We start from the raw sequence: 24,522 nt of genomic DNA, 5'->3' as shown, positions 1-24,522 counted from the left end.
TTATTCACATCACTGTGTATATAAATATATATATATATATATGAATATCAGCATGAAACATCAAGCTGGAAAATATGCGATTGTCCAACAGAACTTCAACTAGAGATGATCAGTGAGAGGCAGCAGGTCAGAGGTCAGAGGTCAGCTGAATCACAGATTTATTCACAGAGACTGGAGTGAGATAAGACGAGCTCTTCCTGTCAGCTGAGCGTCTGTCGGAGGACGAGGAAACGTTTCTGTCGCCTCAATATATCCGTCCGTCAAACGTGCGGTAGCAGATCGCGAGGTCGACAGCTGAGTGCTCTTTACAGAAAGAGTTGTGCTCCAATATTTTAAATAACATACTGTAAATAAATGTGAATATAAATAACCAATACATATAATTATTCACACACACATGATTTTTTGGATTAATTAAATACTTATATATATATATATAAATGTATTTAAATACTGTATATAATTTATATAATTTCTTAATGACTCATAGTACTAATGTATACGTTTATAATTACCGTAATCATATCATCATACATATATATATATTAAAAAAAATATCGGTAAATATATCATGCATGTATATTAAATTGTTAATTATAACAATTAGGATTTTAAATCATAAAATGTTTATAATATTAATCATTGTTCATTTAAACATTTTAAAATATGATTTTACAAATTAAAAAAAAATATATAATGTAATCAAGTTTGTTATTAATTTATATTAATAATGTATAAAGTTGTATAAAGTTTATAAAATGTATAAAGTTTATAAATAAAAATGTATCATTTTAAAAATGTATAATATATAATAAATGACCAAATATAAAAAGAATATTTTATATGTATAGTTTAAATATTTATAACATTAATAATTGATCCTTTAAATATTTAAAAATAAAAAAAATATACATATTAAATATTTAAAGTAGCAATTATTATATACATTAAACTTATATACATTTAAATGAATTATTCAATTATTATATCAATTGTCAATAAATATATAAATTATTAATGTTATAAATATAAGAAAGTTTACATCATTATTTTATATTTTACACATTAACTAAGAAAGAAAGAAATCACAATTGTTGTGAAGGTCTAATCCCATTCCCATCACAGCACAGCATATTGTTGTCCTATTGTTGGTTTCGCTGCTTCTATTGCTCTCCGCATTTGTAAGTGGCTTGTGGATAAAAGCGTCTGCTAAATGATGGAATGAACAGTATAAACCCCAGCAGTGTTTCTGAGAGAAACATCAGGACGCAGTTTCTCAGAGAAATGAAGCCCATGTGTTATCCGTCTGGAAGCAATCGCTGCGATGAGCTTTAATGGAAGAGATCCTGTGCTGATGAACTCCTGCGCCACTCGACCGCTGACCCTCAGATCCCCACGAGCGTCTCAGATCCAGCGTGCTCACCGTCCTCGGGTCATCCGGTGCTACGGACGTGCTCTCGTTTACAGTCCAAATACAGAAATATTCTTACATCAAGATGCATTATTAAAGCAGATATCATGTCTTGCATTCTGGGGTAATAAATCAGAGTTTTAGCTCAAATTATCTGCCGATGGGGTAAGAAAAATAAGCTAAAATAATACGCTTTTTTTTTAAGCTAAAACCGGCTTAAACTCACTTTTATTTTGATTTATTACCCCTGAAAACACATATCTTCATTTCACTCCTCTAGTAAATGCATCTTGATTTAAGAATTTGTACATATTTGGACTGGAAACGCGACAAAAATACTAAGTAGCCTAAGAAAATCATTTTTCGCAGTGTGTGGAGGCGCTCCAGCAGGTTTACTCACACACACACACGTATATAACACAGAGATACCTGTGTTTGCCGTCAGCACTTAAGAGCCCGGAGAGGGGCATGATGGGTAAACATGAGGCCTTTCCTCTCCACATACCGACAATAAAGATCACCTGATTCAACATTTACCCTCCGACCCGCGAGTAAAACCAACACCACCTCTGGTTAGTCCGTGACCGCTCATCATCGCTCAGGCTTTCTGGATACAACAGCTCTCGTGTGTTCAGTCCATCAACTCAAAGCTTTCAGATCGAGCAGTGCAGTCTGCCCTCTGCAGGACACACGAGGAGCTGACGCGCGTTCATTAAAACTGGAACTATTCAAAATCATCTGCAGTCATTGAAAAAAAGCAGATATGAAATAACTTAAACTAAAAAAGTTTTTTTTTTTAGGTTTCCTTGGCAACTAACTGAAATAAATGTAAATACATATTATATAAAACACTATATATTTTTTAAAAAAACGTAATGATTGGTTGATGTATGTATAATGTACTATTTCTTCAAAAGTATAAGTGAAGAGTTCAGATGCAAAAGCCTCTAAATGCCATTTGAAATTTTCTTCTTTAATGATGATTTTTATCAAGCTTGTATATTTAAGTTCAGTAATTTCACTTAAATGGCAATGATAATTACCTATTAATTGTTATTTAAGTGAAATTACTAAACTTAAATATACAAGTTTGATAAAAAATCATCATTAAAGAAGAAAATTTCAAATGGCATTTAGAGGCTTTTGCATCTGAACTCTTCAAGTATAATATTATAATACTAACAATTTCTGTCTTAAATAATAGACTTATTAAACCGCTGAAATTATTTTATAAGCTTATTAGCAATTTATTTATAATAATAATAAAAAAATAAAGTTATTAAAACCTAATGAATGAGTAACAAATTAAAAAATAGTATTTCAAAATATTAATAAACACAATAATAGTATATAAATAACAGTAAGATTACACTGAATGTAACATAATATATTAGAATATAAAATATTATAAAATAATATTCAGTGTTGTTATTGGAAACAAAAACCATTACAGATATACATATGCATATAAAAATATTAAATAAAACTAATGTTAAAATGAAAACTGAAAATAAAAAAACTAATCAAAAACAATAAATACTATTAAAAAAGACTAGATAAATAATCTAAAATTAACACAGCAATAGAGACAGATTTGACTGAAGGTTTCAGCTGAAATGCTTGAGATCATTTCTGAAGACAAATATAAATTGTACCCATGTACTATAAAATTACAAAATATATATAATCGTGTAAACTGCTTTTACCTTTTAATTTATATCCATCTTCTTTGAGAAGATGTGAGTGCATGTAAACGAGTATTTCTGTGCAATATGTGACGTTGCACTGGTTTTGTCTGTATTGTTTTTGTTGTATTGATTATCATTTTGTGTTTTTAGAAATTCTACTTAACTTGCATTTATTTAAATTAGATGTTTAGTCTGCACAAAGTTATATGTGATGGCTTCGTATAGTGACGACACAGAATCCTGAGCCGGAGCGGGTGTGTATGGAGCCTCACCTGTGGTGTGTGCAGACTGCCAGCTCGGGACACCGTTGCCCTGTCGAGGAGCTCCAGCGGGACCTTTGCTCATAGTTTTGACTGAAGACGTGGCATGAGAGCTGGACTGAACCTCCTCTACGGCCTCGCTGGAGAGACACAGAACAAGCACTTAAACATCCAGCCGGATACCATCAGAACGCCAATCCGGACTCAACCTTCCCTCGCGGGTCAAAATGACCCGACGCCCGAAAATTACAGAAAGCTTATTTTATTTTGCTATTTTTTATGCATTTTTTTTACCTACCTTTAAATTACTAGATTAAATCAATAAATAATCAATAAATAGTAATTTAAGCACATTTCTCACATCCTTTCAACTAAAATTCAAAATAACTCACAATTTCTTGCATAAACCTTTTAATTCAGCTCTAAATATCTTACATTGGGTGTCTTTGCCGACCTCTTGTATATATACAGTATATATACTGTACATATACACACACACATATATGTGTATATATATATATATATATATATATATATACAGTATATACACACACACAACATGATGTTTCATGACTCTTGCCACTAGATGGCCTTATAGCTCTACGTGGAGTAAATGAGCTGTTCTGCTGGGTGTCCTAACTTATTCACATCACTGTGTATGTATTTACGGTCACGTTTAATCCATTTAATGCAACCTTAATAAATAAAACTTAACTTCTTTAATTTCTTTTTCTTTTAAAATTAAGACTGACTGCAAACTTTTGAACGGCAGAGTATACACTGAATAAAACATTTTGATGAATAAAACATTTTCCCTTGTGAACAAATAAGTCAACCAAAATCTTTTGTGCCTCATGTTCATGCGTTGCAAAAAACTTTTAAAGTACTGTCACAATTTCATGAAAATTAAACACCTTGCAAAATATTATAATTTCTCTAAATTGCTCCAAAAAAATGTAATTGTAAAAAATATTTATACATCACGATATCACTTATTGCACAGCTTTTAAATCAAAAGCATTTCATTATTTTATATTGTATTACTGTAATGAAACTCTAATCAGCCTCACCACTGAGAATAATAATAATAATAATAATAATTATTATTATTATTATTACAAAATACAATTATGGTTTATGTGTTTAATTGTCATTGTCAAATCAGTTCCTAAAAAGTCATTATTTTATGATTGTATTTTTGTGCTCAGTTTAAGTGTTTTCACTCGTCTACAATCACACAGGTCAATAACATGCTAAAATGATGAACTTGACAGTGCCATGTTTGTAGATGATACAGTATATTATGGTTTATCACTAAATACCATCTGTTACTTTTCAGTGGTGTCGCATCCAATGCAAACACACAATCCTGCATCACAATCACAGCAGCAACACACACACACACATTGACCAGCTGGAAACATGCGTGAGACACCGACAGCAGGACCGTCGACACACACACACTCACTCACTGCAAAATTAATTTCATCCACGGAGAGCCAACATACGGCCCAATTAAACCCCAAATCTTTATTGATCGCCACACGGAGTCTATTAAAAACGAAAACACATTCTGTTTCTAGTCTGTATTAGTCTAATAAACAAATAAATCACACACACTCTCAGCTTATTAACAAAAACATCATATTAATGTTTTATAATGCTCTATATTTTTGAGGAAACTGATATTTTATTTTTCTGGATTCTTTGTTGAATTTAAAGTTCAAAAGAACAGCATTTATTTGAAACAGAATCTTTTGTAACATTATAAATGTCTTTACTGTCACTTTTGATCATTTTAAATGTAGCCTTTCTGAATGAAAGCATCACTTTTGAAAAGTAAGACTTAAAAACACAGATATGAAGCAGCTCAACTGTTTCCAACACTGATAATCATCATAAATGTGTCTTGATCCTCATATTAGAGTGATTTCTGTAGGGTCATGTGACTCTGAAGACTGGAGTAATGATGCTGAAATTCAGCTTTGATCACAGGAATAAATTATATTTTACTGTATATTCACATAGAAAAGAGTTATTTTACATTGCAATAATATTTCACTATTTTTACTGCATTTTTTGATCAAGAGAGACACTTTAAGGAAATGCAGTGCTGCCCCCTACTGTCCACTATCAGAACTGCGCCAGCCTGTGGCAAACAATGAAGGTGCATTAAAGCGAATAGATGCATTAATATATAATCAGCCCTCAGGTTTACAAAGTGCTCTGATTGAAACACATTTCATTTAGTTTTGAGGGTTTTTCGGCTCCTGAGGACAAATGTGCCGATTACTAATGCATAGAGGAAGCGCAGGAGAGAGAAATACAGACAGAGGGACAAATCTGTCATTTATCACTAATATAAAACACTGAAAATGTTCAGATGTTGTGTCTCAGACGGGCTCTATAAAGGGCGTCTCGAATGACTGATCAACCGCTGAGCTTCATTAGTGCAGTGATAGACATATAATTACAGCTCTATCTACGTAATTAGGGAGAGACAGAAAAGGCAAATGGCCAAGAGTGTGTTTTAATAATTCCTCAATGATTCTTTGATGAATAGTAAGTTCAAAAGAACAGCATTTATTTGAAAGAGAATCTTTTGTAACATTTGTAACAGTCTCTTTTGATCAGTTTGAGTCCTTGATAAATACATTTAGTTTCTTTCAAAAAAATTAAATAAAAAATCTTATTGATCCCAAATGTTGGAAAAGTATACTGTATATAAATGCTTCTTGAAAACAGAACTGAAGCTCGCTTCAACAGTCACAGTTCAAGAACAGAGCAGAAGAGAAGAAAGAGAAGAGACGACACACACCAGATGCAGAAAGACCAAAGAAAAGCTTTATTGAGCGATGAAAGAAAGTCCAGACATACAGAGGAGAAACACACGCAGAGGAAGCAGACGACAGGACCCTCTTCACACACCAGTCACATGACTGTTTCTCCGTGACTGACAGGCGTGTGGATATTTCGGATTTGGGATCGGAAGGTTTGGGCGGATGGACTACATATTAAGCGCTCGGGCCGAGACCCCATGATGCCAGTCTCTCAGCTTGTTGTACTGAGGCCGGAGCAGCTCTGGGTCCACTTTATTCACTCTGACACACACACACACACACACAGAGAGAGAGAGAGAAGGACAGAGAGGAAATAAACTGATTACACAGCTGGAGTCAACAGTGATCAGTTTCAGAAAGCAGGAGGACAGTGACTGAGTGAAACGCCACAAACTTCAGGATAACCTCATAATCCATCAAGAAATACCAATCGCTTCAGAGAGGTGTGTGTGTGTGTGTAGTGTCAGATCAGTGTATCGCCCAGACCATATCAGCCCCAACAGATCTCAACAGATACACACTACATTTTACTGTTAGAAATTATGTTAATATTGTTACAATTTTATAAATATTTAGCATAAATTTAGAGTAAATATTGTTAAAATTTTTGAATTACATATATTTGTACTATATATATATATATATATATATATATATAAAATACACAATGTATAATCTTATATTTAATCCTTTATATAATTTTTAATGAATATAATACATAAATATAATATATAATATATACATATTTATATATAATATATAAATGTATACATATATTTTGTTATATAATACACACAATGCATCATTTTATTATTTAATTTATATATTATTTATGAATGCAATACATAAACATAATATAGTATTTTTTATTTATAAATATTATTATTCATAATAATAATAATATTATTAATACTATACAATTATAATAGTTATAGGTTTATAATATTTATAAATAAAAATACAAAAAATATATATATATACACGTATTACCATATAATCCACATTATTTTCATATAGGCCTAGTTATTATTATTAATAATAATAATAATATACCATATTTATAAATGTTGTTTTTAATAATAAAAAAATGATAAAATAATAATAATGTAATAATATTTACATATTTATAATAATATTTATATAAAGTAAATAAAATAGACATATAATCCACAATGCATAATTTAAAAAAAATCGTATAGAATTTATAACTATTATATGTAATTTTCATAGACTATATTGCGAGAGAAGAGCGTGAATAATCAGATCTGATGGAGACGCAGAACTTACTTCTTTCCAGGCCGGTTCTCCTGAGCTTGATCTAGAGGAGAGAAGCAAGAAAGACTTTAAAAAATAATAATACATTTTATTTATATAGCGCCTTAGTTTCAACTCAAAGACTTTACACAATATTGAGCGTTACAAATATAATCAGGATAACAACATGAACATGATCATATCACGTACAAAAGAAAACACAAGTAAGGATCAGAATACATGCAAAGTGAGATATTTCAAGCCTTTATTTGTTATAATTGTGATGATTATGGCTCAGTTTATGAAAACCCCAAATCCAAAATTAGAATATTGTGAAAAGGTTTTCATATCTGTAAGCCATAATCATCAACATTATAAAAAAATAAAGGCTTGAAATATTTCACTTTGCATGTAATGAGTCTGTATAATATTATATTATAATGTAATGTAATGAGTCTATATAGAATTAGTTTCACCTTTTAAGATGATTTACTGAAATAAATGAACTTTTGCAGGATATTCCAATTTTTCGAGTTCACCCATATACAGATAGTGAATGACAGCTTCTGCTTTTAAAGGTGTGTAGTTGAGCGGCTCGTACCGTTCTCTGTGCCGGTGATCTGTGCCAGGATCCTGAAGGAGCGCGACTGGGACGTGCCGGTGCGCGGGTGCCAGTCCTCCGTGTCCTCCATCAGACGCTTCTTACTGGAGTCACTGGGCGGAGGCACGTGGTTCAGCTCTGGCTCCGACACGGGCTTACGGGCCGTTCTGATACACACACACACACACACACGCTACATTACTAAACATTCAACACAACAACAGCTGGATATAAAACACTGGGATCGGTTTACCTGGGAGGAGTCTTTCTGAAGAAAAGACAGAAATCAAGAGAATCAGAGAAAAGAGATGGAAAATCACCCCATAATTCATATTAAGACTGTTTCTACTTACTTAAGAATACTCTGAGGTCCACTATGGAAATAAAATGTCAAGAAAATATTGTTATTATATTTTAGATTTATATATTGGTGACATTTATTATGGTGGTGGTGGTTGTTGTTGTTATTATTAGTGGGGGGAGGGGTCAACAAAAGTTTATTTAAATTCTGCAGGCAAATGTAATCTATAAATACAGAATATCTTTTAATTAAGTATTATAAATTATCCCAAATTTCAGTCATTATAAGTGCTGATATTTTCCACAGATTAAAAAGGAAAATATTTTTTTTTATAGAAAATTCAGAAATTTTTGCGTTTTTATTAATATTTTTTTAATTTGCTTCAATTTATTTATATTGTATTTTTTTTCTATTATACTTATATTGTTATATATCGGTTTTAAAGTTTTAGTAATTATGTTGTTTTTGTCAATTTTATGAGTTTATTTTAGTAAATACAGTCAAAATAAATGAAAATGAGAAATACTGGCAGCTAGCTGAAATAAATGTATATTTTATTTCAAGTAACAAATGTTTTATGATTTTAGTTGTTAGTAACTGAACAAAGTGGCAACAAAGAGAATTAAAAAATATTTTAAATTTAGATTAATTCATAAACTACTTTTTTTATTTAAAAAACGATTATTACTATTTTATTAGACATTTTAAGTCAGGCCTTTAAGACGTTGAGCTTGAACTGTCCCGACTGCCAACACTAGATGGCTCCACTGTCTCGAGTATTTAACTAATGTTGACTTCCTGCTAAATCTCTCTCATCTGTAACAATGCATGCGGAGGTAAATGTCACCGCTGCTATTTATACAACACACAAGAGAATTAATCCCACTGCCGTGAATAAACACACACACACACATGATGATTGACAGCAGCACATGATGAACACTAGCACACTATCCTCATCTAAACCCCTCAGTGCAGCACTAGAGATAGAGAGAGGGATCATGTGTGTGTCGCTGGGTTAGAGATGGTGAAAGAACACACACACACACACACACACACAGATACCAGAACAATACTGCATCTAGAACACTAACTTTGTCATGGGCTCCTCCTGTAGAGAGAGAGAGAGAGAGAGAGAGAGAGATTGTGTTTCTGTTTGAGAGGAAATGAATCACCAACACACACGTGCAGAAACTCACACACACATGCAGACCGAACAGACACTCACACAAGAACACAAACGCAAGAGCACCAAGTTAAATTGAATCATTATTCAGCTCGCTAGATATAAACATGTTGACCGCATCTGACACTAGTGTATGACAAACTAACTTTTTAAAAATAGAGAACATATACATGTATGTCTTGGGTAAATCTCTTCTTGTATTCCTCGTTTATGAGTCACTTTGGAGCATGTGCTAAAAAAGTAAAATAAATCTAAAACAAATAAAACACATTTTAAATCATTAAGGATAAAAGATTCTGTTAAAATAAATAATTCTACATACATTTTAAGTCACTAAGGATAAAAAAAAATTGCTTAAATAATAAAAAAGTCTATTTTAAAAACGTATTTTAAGAAACAAAGGATAAAAGTCTTCTGAATAACAAATGAATAAATAAATAATACTATATTAAAAAACACTAAGTATTAAATATTCTGCTAAAATAAAAATAAATCTACATCTATTTTAAGTCACTAAGGATAATTCATAATTCATAATAAGTCATATTTCTTTTTTTGTTTTAAAGATGTTTAGATATTTTACAGGTAAACAAGACCTGAAGGTAAAAAATCCCATAAATAATTATATGCAGTGTTAAGGCCTGCTATAGCGCCCCTTACAGCGTTCATGTGCTTGAGTGTGTTTCAGGCATCACACACACACACACACAGAAGAGCCTGCACCTCCATCAGTGGAGTTAATGACTTTAATGCGGGTCTGAACTCACTCCGGCTGCTGATGTTAATTAGGGGAGTGTGTAAACACAGCTGGAAAGTCTCGTAGAGGATCTCACACACACACACACACACACTCCTGCCGAGGCGGACGCTAAACACGGTAAATGAGGAGCAGCGACCAGATGTCTGTAAACACACACTGTCTAACTCACTCAACATACACGTCTATTTAAAGATGAAAATAAATACAATTTTTAAATAATTACAGGTACAGTTTACAATAAGGACCCATTAGTTAGCCCTAGATAAGATGGATCGATTTAAGTATTAAGCAATACATTTGTTAATCTTCGTTAACAAAAATACCACTGTTCATGTCAGCTCAGGGCCATTAAATAATATTAACAGAAACAACTTTTGATTTTAATAATGTATTATGTGGAAATTAATATTAACGAGGATTGATAATAAAAGTATTTTTCATTGAACAAAAGGAAAATATCTTTCAAATAAATTTAAAAATAAAATAAATGCAATCAAAACAAAAAAAATTCTAAATCATTTTACAAAAAAATATAAAATAACTTTAAAAAGAATTGAAATCAAAATAAATCAATTCATTATAATTAAACATCAACAAAAACCCTAATAAAACTAGTCAAAATAAATTGTAATTAAATTAAATAAAGAAGTTCAATTAAAATAAATAATTTGTATTAAAAATAAAACGCTTACTTATAAAAAACTAATACTAAAACAAATACAAATCATAACTAGATTAAAATTATAATTATTATTAAAATAAAAAAAAACTTGAAAATAATATTTTATATTACTAATAAAAACATATATAACTAATAAAAATAACTAATAATTAAATCATATAAAAGTTGAATAAATAAAATTTTTTAAATATAATATAAAAAAACATGAAAAACAATGTGACCATTAACCGACACCGGAGAGCCGTGAACGTGCGGAGCTGTTGTTCAATTGCACTGATAACTTACACACCCTTGATAATTAAGAGTTGAAGTAAATATTTGTGGTCAGAAGGGTTGGGCGGCTCTGACGGGATGATGGACCGATGTGAGGGGAAGCTCAGCACAGGTGCGTCCCGTGGACAACAGCGGCAAACACCAGGTGTGTTTTCAGAGATACACACACCAAGAGCTCCGGGCGGCGAACATGATGAGTGGAAAGACCAGCAGGAGGAGAAATAACAACGACGCTTCAGAATCACAACATCACTGACGACCTGAACCAATCTGCATCCGCAGGATAACTGCACTCTTAGAAGAAATGGTTCTATTTAGAAACAGAAATGGTTCATCCCCCGCTTCATATATGGAACTCCAAAATGGTTCTATATAGAACCATTTTTTTGGTAAAAGGTTCTATTGGCCAAGTATGGAACCCCAGGGTTCTATATAGAACCCAGAGGAACCCTTTTTTTAAGAGTGTATAGAACCTTTTAGGGGTTCCAAATACGTAGCACTGATAGAACCTTTTAAGGTTCTATATAGAACCTTTTCTTCTAAGAGTGTGAGTCCAAGTGAGTGAGTGCGTGTGTGCGTGCGTGTGTGTGAGATTACTGTTTGGAAACTACAGACAGTAGCACAAGCTTTAATGTCTCACTGATGTTTCAAATCTTTCAAATCCAAATTAGACGGAAAACATGATGCTCTTCTGAGGCCTCTATGATGTAAAGAGACGGTTCACCCAAAAAAATAATATCTGTTTTCTATGTACTCGACTTTTAATGCTGTTCCAAACTTATGTGACTGACTTTCTTCAATGGAACACAAAAGATGTTACGCTAAATGTTAAAGCTGCTTCTATACAACAAAAACAACCCAAAAATAAACCCCCATAAAATATCATAAAAGTAGTTCATTGTCCAATGTTTTTTTTTTCCATTCTACTCATGTATTCTTGTTTAATGCCTGCACTGAAACATCACGTCATTATTGTGCATAAAACACTGCCACCTTGAGGAATAAAGGTGAACTGCACTTATTCAGTCATCGGAAAATAAATACTTCCACTGTTACATACGTCGGGTCACTATAGCAACCCAATACACTTTTCACAAAAACAGACATTCTTATATATACTTTTTTCTTGTTATATTTTTATAATGAATAATCTGAGGAATACTAAGGAGGTTGATGTCTAACTTTAAAAAATGAGTGTCGTCCCGGATCAATAAAGATCCGAGGTACGCGTTTAACCCTCAGGTGCTCTTCGTTTCGGAGTCACACTTGTTATCTTCTTGGTCAAAAGTGACCGGACACCTAAAAATTAAACTTTCTCCATCCCAGTAAAACCAATGCAATTTATTTGTGTTCTATAATATTTATTCTTTTTAATTTAGTATTTTGAGACAATTTAATTGAATTTATTAATATTTATGCAATATTTATGGTTTATTTTTGCCATGGAAAAAATATATATTTTTCTATATATATATTTTTTTTTTTTCAAAAAAATATGAACGCAGTATTTTAGTTTAATATAGAGTCTAGGCCTTCAGAAAAAAAATATTTTTTTGAAGAAAATTAGCACCATCTGCTGTAACCAGAAAAAGCGTAGAATCATGGTGTAACCACTAGATGGCATGTACAGCTCTCTATGGAGAAGCATGTGAAGTTTATGAACACATTTTTTTTGTTGTTGTTGGTGGATTTGAATATATAGTTGAAACAATCTCAAAAACTATTTCTTATTAAAAAAAATTGACAAAAAAACAAAAATTCACAATTTTTTTTTTTTTTCATTTTTGACAAATTTCCCATTCATTTCTTATGAGGGTCATTTTTGACCAAAGACCACAAGTGTGACTATTTTTTTAAGACCACTTAGCATGCTCAGATCATGACCTCAATTTTTGTGTGTGTTCACATACATAATGCCATAAAAGTCACAAAGTTTCGTAACATTGCGATGAAGCTGTGATTTTTAAAAATTCAAAACAGAACATGTTTCGGTCAGAAATGACCGAAGAGCACCTGAGGGTTAAGGGTTAACATTATTTGGGGATAACGATCCCTTTAAGACAATCAGGACAAAGGAAGAGAGGATCTCTCTGGATAATCCATCAGCGTTCCTGGGATTTAGTCTGTCACGGAAAAAGGTCGAAGTGTTCTTCCTTTTTTCCTGTTGACTTCACCATCACTGGGATTAGGAAGCTCATAATAATATATTATGAGGAACACGTCCAAAACAAGGAATTAACCGCTGCTCGTTCCTCTCCTCCTGTGGTCAGAATCTCAAGCAGAGCGTTTTGTTTATCCGAGTCTCAGCATGTGGGACACACAGTTTACATGTTTACTAGGATCACTAAAACCACATGAGAGGGAGCGCGCTCGGTCCCAGACAGACTCATTACCGCTTTACGACTTTTCTTTGATCTGCTGTTGACTTCCAAGTCAAAACTAAAGTGGGTGAGTAAATAAAACCCATCTATGAAAACAACACCACAAATGGTGAAGACATGAAAAATGTGCTTTTAAACACAAAGACATTTCCGGAGAAAAATAAATAAATAAATAAATAAATAAATATAAATATATTTATATATATATATATATATATATAAACAAGGTTACACGCTTACACGCAAAGTTTAATACTTCAATTTAAATAATTAAATAAGATAATTAAATTCATAAATAAATATTAAACAAAATAGATACATTTAAAATATATTTAAATTAATAATAATTAAATAGTAATTATTAAATATAAATAAATAAAAATAGATACCATATATATATATATATATATATATATATATATATATATAATTTAACAAAAAAATAAATAATTTTTGCAGTGTTCATTTATTCTTACAAGAGTAGCACATTCCACAAGTGTATCTAGTAGCATTTCCCTTTAAATAATAATACTAATAATTATAAAAAAAACATAAAATTAATCAAAATTTTTTTATAATAAATAAATATAAATTAGTAAATGAAAATACACATCTAGAAACGCCTGTTAATGAAAGGAATAAGTGATTCTGAGGTTGTCTCTACAGAGAGTCACTCGCTCAAAACATCACTTTTCTCCCAACGCCCAACTTTCCCATGCGCTCCCCCACAGAGAGCTGTGTGTGTATTGTCTAGCTTTCAAAACATCCCGTGGACTGAAACTCCCATCCAAATGCGTTTCAGCACCAAAAACAGCATTTGTGACAATTAAAAAATTATGTAACCATCCATAAAGCACTGTTTACACGAGCAAACTCAACCAACAGCCATTACGTAAGCAACGATCAGCAGAACTCATCTAGAACAGTAGACTCACTTCTAAAGGATTATTTAGACAAATAAGACACTGCGTAATTCATTTTTAAGAGCTTTAACCCAACCACAGGTTTTATATTCCTTATTTTAAACCCATATCTGTTTTCAACCAGGGATCTCTGGAGAAGATAATATATATTTATAATCTTCATAAAGATGTGTAATAAGTAGCTCGCTCGTTGCAACAGCTTTGCAGATTTGCTTGTATTTGTGTTATTGCATCTGAAGCTTGTGTAAAGGCTCCGCCCTCTTCTGAACGGGGCGGAGCAGCAGCTCATTTGCATTTAAAGGGACACACACACAAAAAAAACGGCGTTTTTGCTCACACCCAAAATGGGGTAAATTTGTCAAGCTATGATACATTACCAAGGGGATTTTAGAATTTTTTGGGATTTTGGGGGATTCTGGGGACACCATAGATTTATATTATATCTTGTGAAAAGGGGCACAATGTGTCATCTAAAGAAAAGCGAGGAAGAGTAAACGAAGGAAACAGAAGTATCAAGAACTGATAATAGTCAAACCTACCCGTTATGATGTTCCCCAGTGCCTTTACTCTCCATCAGGCCACGTCTTTGGCCCATGGCCACCTCGCACGCGTTCACATTGGAGTAGAGGTTGATGGGCGTGTTATAGACGGAGGGTTGAGGGACGACGGGGGCCGGAGGGGGAGGAGCTGTCACTCTCGCCGGGGAGGAGGAGCCAGAGGAGGAAGTGGAGGACGAGTTGGCAAAGGGGGAGCGGCCAGAGGCGGGGTTATGGGTGGAGCTAGATGAGCGGTGGGCGGAGCCAGATGAGGACGTGGATGATAAGTTTGCAGAGGGGGCGGGTTTAGGGGCGGAGCTAGATGGCCGGTGGGCAGAGCCACCGAGTGGGAAGGGTGGTTGAGGTGGCGGCGGCTGGGAAGGAGCCGCTGGAGTGAATGCAGAAGATGCGGAGGGGATGGAGGCTTTGGGTGCGACGGGCGTCAGGGACGGGCTGACGGAGCGAACTGTGCTAGCGGCCCCGCCGAAGGGCCGTGCAGTTTTATTGTACGCGTTGCTGCCCGGGGCGAGACTGGCGGCGGCTGCAGGCGTTTGGCTGATGGGCACAGGCTTAATGATCTCCAGTGGTTCCTCCTACAGGAAGTGATGAAACACATGCAGCACATGCTCACGTCACAGCACACACATGCAGGAGCCACGTCCCCTCGGTACAGCCTTAACGCACACTAAACTTAAAAGCATGCACTCCAAAAAAAAAAAAGCGGAGTTGTTTTAACCCAACCGTTGGGTCAATATGGACAAACCCAAACGTTGGGGTAAAAATAACCCAGCATTTTATTTTTTTTTGGAGTGTGGTTGCAAATGTAATTTATTTGATTTAATCAAACCTTTTAAATTGCAAACATTGTCAGCAGAACTGATGTCAACATTAAATAACGTTGATCATTACATTAACTTAATATTGTGCATATTCCAATCCGAAATTTGTTATTTCTTTTAAATCTCCTAGGTTATTCATGAACATTACAAATATTAGACACAAATATCATAAAAATTTCCCCACACAGAAAAAAAAACAAAAAAATCAAAGTTATAAATAAAATAAATATTACAAGAAAATACTATCAGTTTTCATACTTCAAAATTCATTGCGTGTCATTTCTTTGCAATCATTTGTGAAATTGACAAGCAATTTATGAGAATATTGTTTCAAATTAAATTCTACACCAACTTTCTGAGTGCAGAAACAAACTGTAATGAGGGGAAATACGCAGTTCTTCAGTGTCATGCAACAGATCAGGCATTTCAAACATGCTATACACGTCACATGCGTGTCCTAACCAGGCGTGATGCAAAGCTATAAACCTCACCCGCCGCAACAACTGATTTGGATCCAGGCGTTTTATTGAATACCTCATTTATAACCTGTCACAATGCTTTAGGAGACCCCGCCCACGGTGAAATCTAATTGGTCCAAACTCACCATACATTTAAATATGTTCTTACTGTAACTCTTTCCCTGCTATTGACGAGCAATCCGTGTTTTCAGAGTTATACAGTAGGGGGCGCTATTACGCATCTTCTGAAAGAGTACAGAATCTCCTGATCAAAACACAGTGAAGAAGAAGCAGAAACGAGCGATCAAATATCTCAATCATCAAACTGCATAAATCAAAACTGTATAATGTTACTGAATGAAATGTTGAACCCTTAAAGAGGGAACGACTGTGAAGCGTTGAGATGATGACGGACTCGATCGTCGATCTGAATCTTTGACAAAAACACAATTTATGTTTTTTTGATGCAAGTCTATGAAAGGAGAACATCATCAGCTACATGATGCATGGTCCCACTTTATATTATGACAAGCTATTTTGGGGTGGTTAACTATTAGCACTTTATTGTGCATTTAAACACACTAAGCCAGCATTTGACACTGGAAATGCACCTAGTTAGGACACGCATTACATGTTATATTATGATTATTTTGAAGGTACATACCTTTGGGGTCTCTCTTTTAGCGACACCGGAAGATCTGCAAAGACAAAACAGATGTTTAACATTGATTGTAAAATACAAATGCAACACTGAATGAATAAAAGTCAGCATGTAAATATGCAAATAATGGGACTAGTTTGACAGAGACTCTTGATATTGTTTGAATAAGGACTCTATTCTGGCTGCCATTCAAACTAACTGCAGCTCCCACTGTACGCTACATTACACGGGCCATAAATAAAGCAGAGAGCAAACTGTGGCATTCAATCCCAGCATCCCCTGCCATACGAGGCCAGGCAGGAATAACTACACAAGCTGTCTTCACGGTGTAAAACAAGCTCAGTCTCTGAAGAGCCGTAATGCTTTAGTATCTGAAGTGACTTATGAGATTTCCAGAGGAATCTTTAGGTGGTTTGGAAGCTCGTCGGTGACTTAGGGTGCTTTCACATCTGTAGTTCGGTTCAACTGGTCTGCATCAAGGGCGAAAAATGATACTTTGAAGCATTTCAGGCGTTTTGGTTCCTTTTCACACCACACTGATTGCTCTGGTCCGAATCAGTTGACGAAACAAACTAACCAAAATGCAGTCACGTGACATCCAGATGTGTCTTGATATCGATGGCCGATATCGATGTTGGCCAGATGCGTGCGTCTTGAACGCATTTCCATAACTGCACTGCGATTGGTCAGAATTCTGTGTTGTGCGTCGATAGTTCATGAACTTGTTCATATTTGGGGCGAACGTGAACTAAACGTACTGAGTTACTGCCTGATGAACGTTACTGTGAGTTCGTTCATTCTGGTGTCTGTGAACGCACACTCGCTCAGTCCCAATATAGCTCATAAACCCAGTGTCTCGATCGCCCCCCGGTGGCTGGTCCCAGTAAAGCTCATAAACCCAGTGTCTTGATCGCCCCCCGGTGGCTGGTCCCAGTATAGCTCATAAACCCAGTGTCTCGATCGCCCCCCGGTGGCTGGTCCCAGTAAAGCTCATAAACCCAGTGTCTTGATCGCCCCCCGGTGGCTGGTCCCAGTATAGCTCAAACCCAGTGTCTCGATCGCCCCCCGGTGGCTGGTCCCAGTATAGCTCATAAACCCAGTGTCTTGATCGCCCCCCGGTGGCTGGTCCCAGTATAGCTCAAACCCAGTGTCTCGATCGCCCCCCGGTGGCTGGTCCCAGTATAGCTCATAAACCCAGTGTCTCGATCGCCCCCCGGTGGCTGGTCCCAGTATAGCTCATAAACCCAGTGTCTTGATCGCCCCCCGGTGGCTGGTCCCAGTATAGCTCAAACCCAGTGTCTCGATCGCCCCCCGGTGGCTGGTCCCAGTATAGCTCATAAACCCAGTGTCTTGATCGCCCCCCGGTGGCTGGTCCCAGTATAGCTCAAACCCAGTGTCTCGATCGCCCCCCGGTGGCTGGTCCCAGTATAGCTCATAAACCCAGTGTCTCGATCGCCCCCCGGTGGCTGGTCCCAGTATAGCTCATAAACCCAGTGTCTCGATCGCCCCCCGGTGGCTGGTCCCAGTATAGCTCATAAACCCAGTGTCTCGATTGCCCCCCGGTGGCTGGTCCCAGTATAGCTCATAAACCCAGTGTCTCGATCGCCCCCCGGTGGCTGGTCCCAGTATAGCTCATAAACCCAGTGTCTCGATTGCCCCCCGGTGGCTGGTCCCAGTATAGCTCATAAACCCAGTGTCTCGATCGCCCCCCGGTGGCTGGTCCCAGTATAGCTCATAAACCCAGTGTCTCGATCGCCCCCCGGTGGCTGGTCCCAGTATAGCTCATAAACCCAGTGTCTCGATCGCCCCCCGGTGGCTGGTCCCACTATAGCTCATAAACCCAGTGTCTCGATCGCCCCCCGGTGGCTGGTCCCAGTATAGCTCATAAACCCAGTGTCTTGATCGCCCCCCAGTGGCTGGTCCCAGTATAGCTCAAACCCAGTGTCTCGATCGCCCCCCGGTGGCTGGTCCCAGTATAGCTCATAAACCCAGTGTCTCGATCGCCCCCCGGTGGCTGGTCCCAGTATAGCTCAAACCCAGTGTCTCGATCGCCCCCCGGTGGCTGGTCCCAGTATAGCTCATAAACCCAGTGTCTCGATCGCCCCCCGGTGGCTGGTCCCAGTATAGCTCATAAACCCAGTGTCTCGATCGCCCCCCGGTGGCTGGTCCCAGTAAAGCTCATAAACCCAGTGTCTTGATCGCCCCCCGGTGTCTGGTCCCAGTATAGCTCAAACCCAGTGTCTCGATCGCCCCCCGGTGGCTGGTCCCAGTATAGCTCAAACCCAGTGTCTTGATTTTTTGTAAATACACCTTTCACCCAAACTAAATTAATTACAAGTTTAAATGACTTTTCTGACATACTCCAGTTCTTGTTAAGCACACTAGAAATGCATATTCTGTGCACTCTTTTGGTAGGAAATCATATTTGGTTTCATTTGTGCAGCAAAAGCGTGTTTTCACTTTAATTGAGCGCGAGCAGCGCAGCAAATATACGCCCTGCTCACGCTCGCAGTGTGAAACTGCTGTAATGCAAAGCCAGGTAGACACCGATCGAGTGTGTGACCATGCATTCTCACAAATACGATCACGTCACATTTGAACTTGCACAATTTTAAAAAATGGTTGCATACGCCTGGAGCCCTGAAACAATAGTTAAATCCAGCCGTGTTCCCATCATTGTGACCCAAACACAATCTGAAAAACGACTGTGTCAACAACCCTCTGGTGAAAGTGCATCAGGGTTTGTGCATTTGGAGATGTTTTGTTTTTCAGGAGCTCACAGACGTACTTTATGTTCTGTTTTATCAGCGCATTCTTGTCACACCGTCTAGACGGCTTCATTGGTCCTCATTAATCAACATCACATCCGACACGACCTCCACATTCCTCATAAACAACCTCCGTCCTCAAAACAGGCGACAAACAGGCCTTCGCTTCCTACGAAACTGCAGATTCGTTCCGTATCCTCAATCGCTTCCATATTAGGAAAGCCGAGCAGCTTCTGCAAGGCCGGTTCCAGTGTGTCCGACGGTCCTACTCATGTTATAATAAGGAGCAAAGGTGGAGTGCTGGGAACACTTGCAGACGGAAGTTAAAAGCGCTCACACAGAGCAATAATCAACACTCATTGAACATGAACAATAGAAGCGGCGGAGAGGAAGATGAGCGATCTTTAAAGAATGATCCTGCTTCCTCTACCACTGCTTTTAGGTCATATATATTGTTTTGTTTTATTAAATGGAAAATGATTAGAATTGTTCCAAATCTATCCTAAAACAAAAATAAAATTAAATATTTTTTGCGATCATTCTTCAAAGACAGGATCTGCAAGTTGACTGGATGCTGTCTCTCAACTGGTTTTATTTAAGTTAATGTTTTTTCATGGTTTCTTTTTTTCCCCAATGGAAGAGAATTATAATGATTATGAAGTAGGCAAAATAAAATAAAATACAAAAATAATAATAAAAAATAAATAAATAATAAAAATAAAATAAAAAAATGCACAAATATATATATATATATATATATATATATATATATATATATATATATATATATATATATATATATATATATAAATACAAAATAAAAGTACGCATTTTAAAAGAACACAATGAACGCGAACAGGACACTCAAGGAAAAGCGTTCACAAACACGCTGTTTTGCCCCAGGGTTTGATACTGACGGGACGCGCTGGGAAAATGCAGGCAGCAGCGAAACACTCCACAAGCCCAAATAAACAAAGACTCGTGACGTGAAACTGAGACGCTGCTGTTTTCTGTATCAGTCACCACTTAAACACCCTTTGCAATAAATATACAGTTATTTTTTTTATATTAAAATAATAATGACTACAGACTAAGCAAAATAAAGAATAACTAAAATAAAAATAAATAAAAAATATAAAACTACAAAATGAAAAATATATATAAAACAACAGTTAAACTAAACAAAAACAATAAAACATATAAAATCAAAAACAAAAAATAAAAACAAAATAAAAGCATAAAATTCAATAAAATAAAAAACAACAAAAATAAAAAACTAAAATAAAACATAAAAAAATAAAATAAAAGAGAATTTTAAAAGTAAAATTTTAAAATAAAATAGAAGAAAAGAAAATACATTAAAATAGCAACACAAAATAAGAACAAAACAATAACATACACATAAAATAGGTAAAAAAAAAAAAGAAAAAAAAGTAATAAAATTAATGAAAACAAAAAATAAAATGCTCAGCAGGGTTTCCTCATATCACTCACACTCACACACACACAGACAGATGTTTGATAATGTCTCTGGCATACGGGGAGCCTGAGGAGGAAGAGGAGTGAACGGCGAGCTGTTATTCAGCTTATAAAGCTCTGATGTCAAATACCTGAGTTTCCATCCTCTCACAGAGAAAATGGCTTTTCCTTTCACAGTCCTTCCACACCGCCACAACTAATATACACCAAACGACATTTCAAGAGATTCATTATCAGCTCCAGAGGGATCCACTGCAAATGGACTCGCAAATAAAAACATCATATATAACAGGATGAAATGATAAATAATGCGGAAAAGGGAAGTGGTTATACAGGCTGATATGTTTGAAACTGAATAGAGAGTGTAACTTCTTCATCTTTACTGATGCTCACAGTCAGACAATGTTCAAAACAGAAAAATAAAATCATTTGCCAAATTAAAAAAATAAATAACTTGCCACAATAAATAATTGTGACACTGTGCATAAATATAATCAATACATTTTTATGTTGTAAATGTTGAAGTATGATTGTTTTGGATATTATAAAACTGTAACCATTTCGTATTTATTTATTTATTTTTCTGCTTTTGATGTAAATAAAACAATATAAAGACAAATGAATTTGCAACATTTAATAAATATAATTTATAATTTTTAATACATATTAAAAAAATTAAAAAATAATAATATTTTATATTGGCATTGTAATAGAATGAATATACATGGCATTCAAATAAAATTAAATGAAGCAAAATTAAATAAAATATAAAATAAAAATATAGCTGCGAGCAGCGATTGCGGGCCCAAGCCGGTGGCACCGCAACCCCGATGCCTTTAGTTACCCAAAGGCACCGGGATGGTGGTACCGCCGGCTTTGGCCCTTTATCGCTGCTCACAGCTATATTTATATTTAATATAAAGCCGGTGGCACTGCCACCTTGGTGCCTTTAGGGTTATTCTGTACGACGTGTAAAAACATAACCCCCGCTTTGACTATCAAAAAGAAGTGTATTGTAGAGTTTGCATCAATGCGGACTCGATGCGCTGTGCGCTGTAACTCCATGTGGCTTTAAGCGCATCATTCTCCACTCGGGATGCGCATAAGCGGTTTGTGCCACACTGTACTGAGCCTTTCATATCATAATGCAGTGACGCAATGACAGATTATTAATTGCCTTTCTTGTTCTGTTCTATCTATTATGTGTTGATAAAAGATAGGACAGAGCACTAAAAACCTCAAACAAAGCACTAAAAACTTAAGCCGTTTGCTGTGTAGTCTGAGAATGAGCTGTTTGATTTGCACCCTCTTCCTCTTCACTGTCCTCCATAAAAACCAGCTATCCAGGTCCATGTTGTTCTAGAAAGTTTGTATGTTGCTGCCTCAATTAACATCTCTGCTATACATTTAAAACATGGCTATATCTAAAATAATTTATCTTTTTGATTTTTGTTATCTTGTTTTTCATGAATATTTTACAACAATACAAAGAGCAATGTGTATTTTCCATTAATATAGTTTGTAATGGCTTTTTTTGTCATAGATTATAATCATATATTTTTTGGATTTGTTATTTATCTTTATAATGAAGTTGTCGGTATTAAGTAGATTGTGTTTAACACACACAAGAGTGATTTATTAGTTCAACACATAGTTATAGAAATTCTACTTTATCTAAAAAAAACCCTGCACTTTATACACACACACACACACACACACACACGCACACACACATACACGTCTATATTACTAACAGGGGACTATCGCTCTATACTGGCCAAGAGGGGACTAGTGTTTCTGGTCATTTTGAAGAAAAAAAAATGACATACAAAATTCTCTTTTGAGGTCTTTTTTCATAATATAACTTTAAATATGCATTTTTTTATTTTTTAAAAAACATGCCAAGTGGGGACCTGAAACTCTGGCCGATTTTTACCTTACCAACAGGGGACTCATATAGCCTGCACTGGATCTATGTGTGTGTGTGAACACTGAAGTGAACTGGCAGTGAAATCTGTCTTCATTTTGTAACTTATACATATATACACTTATACACGTACATATATATATATATATATATATATATGTGTGTGTGTGTGGGGGGGGGGTCATTATAATGCTCAAACAAGCATCAGAGATCACAATATCAATGTGTATAGATACTAGGGGTGGCACGGTTCACAAAACCCACGGTTCGGTTTGTATCACGGTTTTAGGGTCACGGTTTTCGGTTCTGTACGGTTCTTGTTATTTTTTCTTTTAATCTTTAACACTCCAGAAATGTACTTCAGAATGTGATATATAGCTTAATTATCCACACTTTAGGATACAGTATTAAAAAAATATATATTATATTCATGCAATCATGCACAAACTGAATTTGACTCTTTGACTTTAAGCACATTTTGGGACTATCTCAGAGGAAAGCTAGGTGAGATTTTGACACAGCAAGAGAGAAGAAATTGACATGCTTTTTGTTTATTTGGCAAAAAAAGGAGAATGTGTATCACTATCTCTACAAGAACTTGTGCATTTTTATCACATAAATCTTATTTACACAAAGAAATTAACTTTCATGTATCAACTGCTAACTTTTGTAGCTCTTACCAAAATTCTATCTTTTAAAAGAAAAATAGAGGAACTCTTAAAACACTGTCTTTTAAATGTCAATATACATGAAACCTCATTGCCTATAGATAATTAAGCTATAGCAATAGCAAAGGCCATAAACATAAAGTGAAATTGAAATTCAACCTCAACACAAAAACAGTATCAACAATGCTTCTATTCCCAAAATGTGAGGGTACTTTTTTCCACTTAAAATTAAAGTGCAGGGTTTGGAAACGTATGACTGAAGCTCTTATCTATACATAAAGTGCCACTGTAGTTAAATTAAAATATCATAACATGAAATCCAAAATGTACCCACACACCGGACTTATACCATAGACTTATACGACGCTGGCGCATCCTCCAACTCCCTCATCTCTCCCACTTGCCATTTCTCCGCGTGCCGTGACCTGCAGCGCTCCATACTCCACTTTTACTGGCTTGTTTATTAACTTGAACCGGCGCTGCACAGAGCGATCGGTAATGACATCAAATACCGCGAAAGTGATGAATGCATACGGAGCCGACTCGCGCTATATTGATGTTATTCACCGGTCGCTCTGTGCCGGTCCAAGTCAAACAAGTTTATGTCGCGCGAAAAGAAAACACAC

General features: G+C 35.6%; 1 protein-coding gene across 2 annotated transcripts in view; it reads right to left on the bottom strand.

Moving 5' to 3' along the window:
* Positions 1-24,522, bottom strand: part of pdlim5b (PDZ and LIM domain 5b) — a 135,812-nt gene that overhangs the window by 18,874 nt on the left and 92,416 nt on the right. Inside the window, exons 4-8 of one of the 2 annotated variants that reach the window (XM_039677252.2) lie at positions 17,058-17,091; positions 15,100-15,689; positions 8,055-8,221; positions 7,487-7,517; positions 3,372-3,499 (exon numbers count right to left, since the gene is read on the bottom strand). In XM_039677252.2, the coding sequence (XP_039533186.2) occupies positions 3,372-3,499; positions 7,487-7,517; positions 8,055-8,221; positions 15,100-15,689; positions 17,058-17,091 (950 nt within the window). Of the gene's footprint in view, positions 1-3,371; positions 3,500-6,181; positions 6,461-7,486; positions 7,518-8,054; positions 8,222-15,099; positions 15,690-17,057; positions 17,092-24,522 lie in introns of those variants that run through there. The other variant, XM_089126119.1, reaches the window with a different exon arrangement.

Source organism: Pimephales promelas, chromosome 23 (assembly GCF_988280905.1).
Source record: "Pimephales promelas chromosome 23, fPimPro1.hap1.1, whole genome shotgun sequence".
Taxonomy (NCBI): Eukaryota; Metazoa; Chordata; class Actinopteri; order Cypriniformes; family Leuciscidae; genus Pimephales; species Pimephales promelas.
Note: the sequence above shows the minus strand (reverse complement) of the source record. Positions and strands in the feature narration are given on the sequence as shown.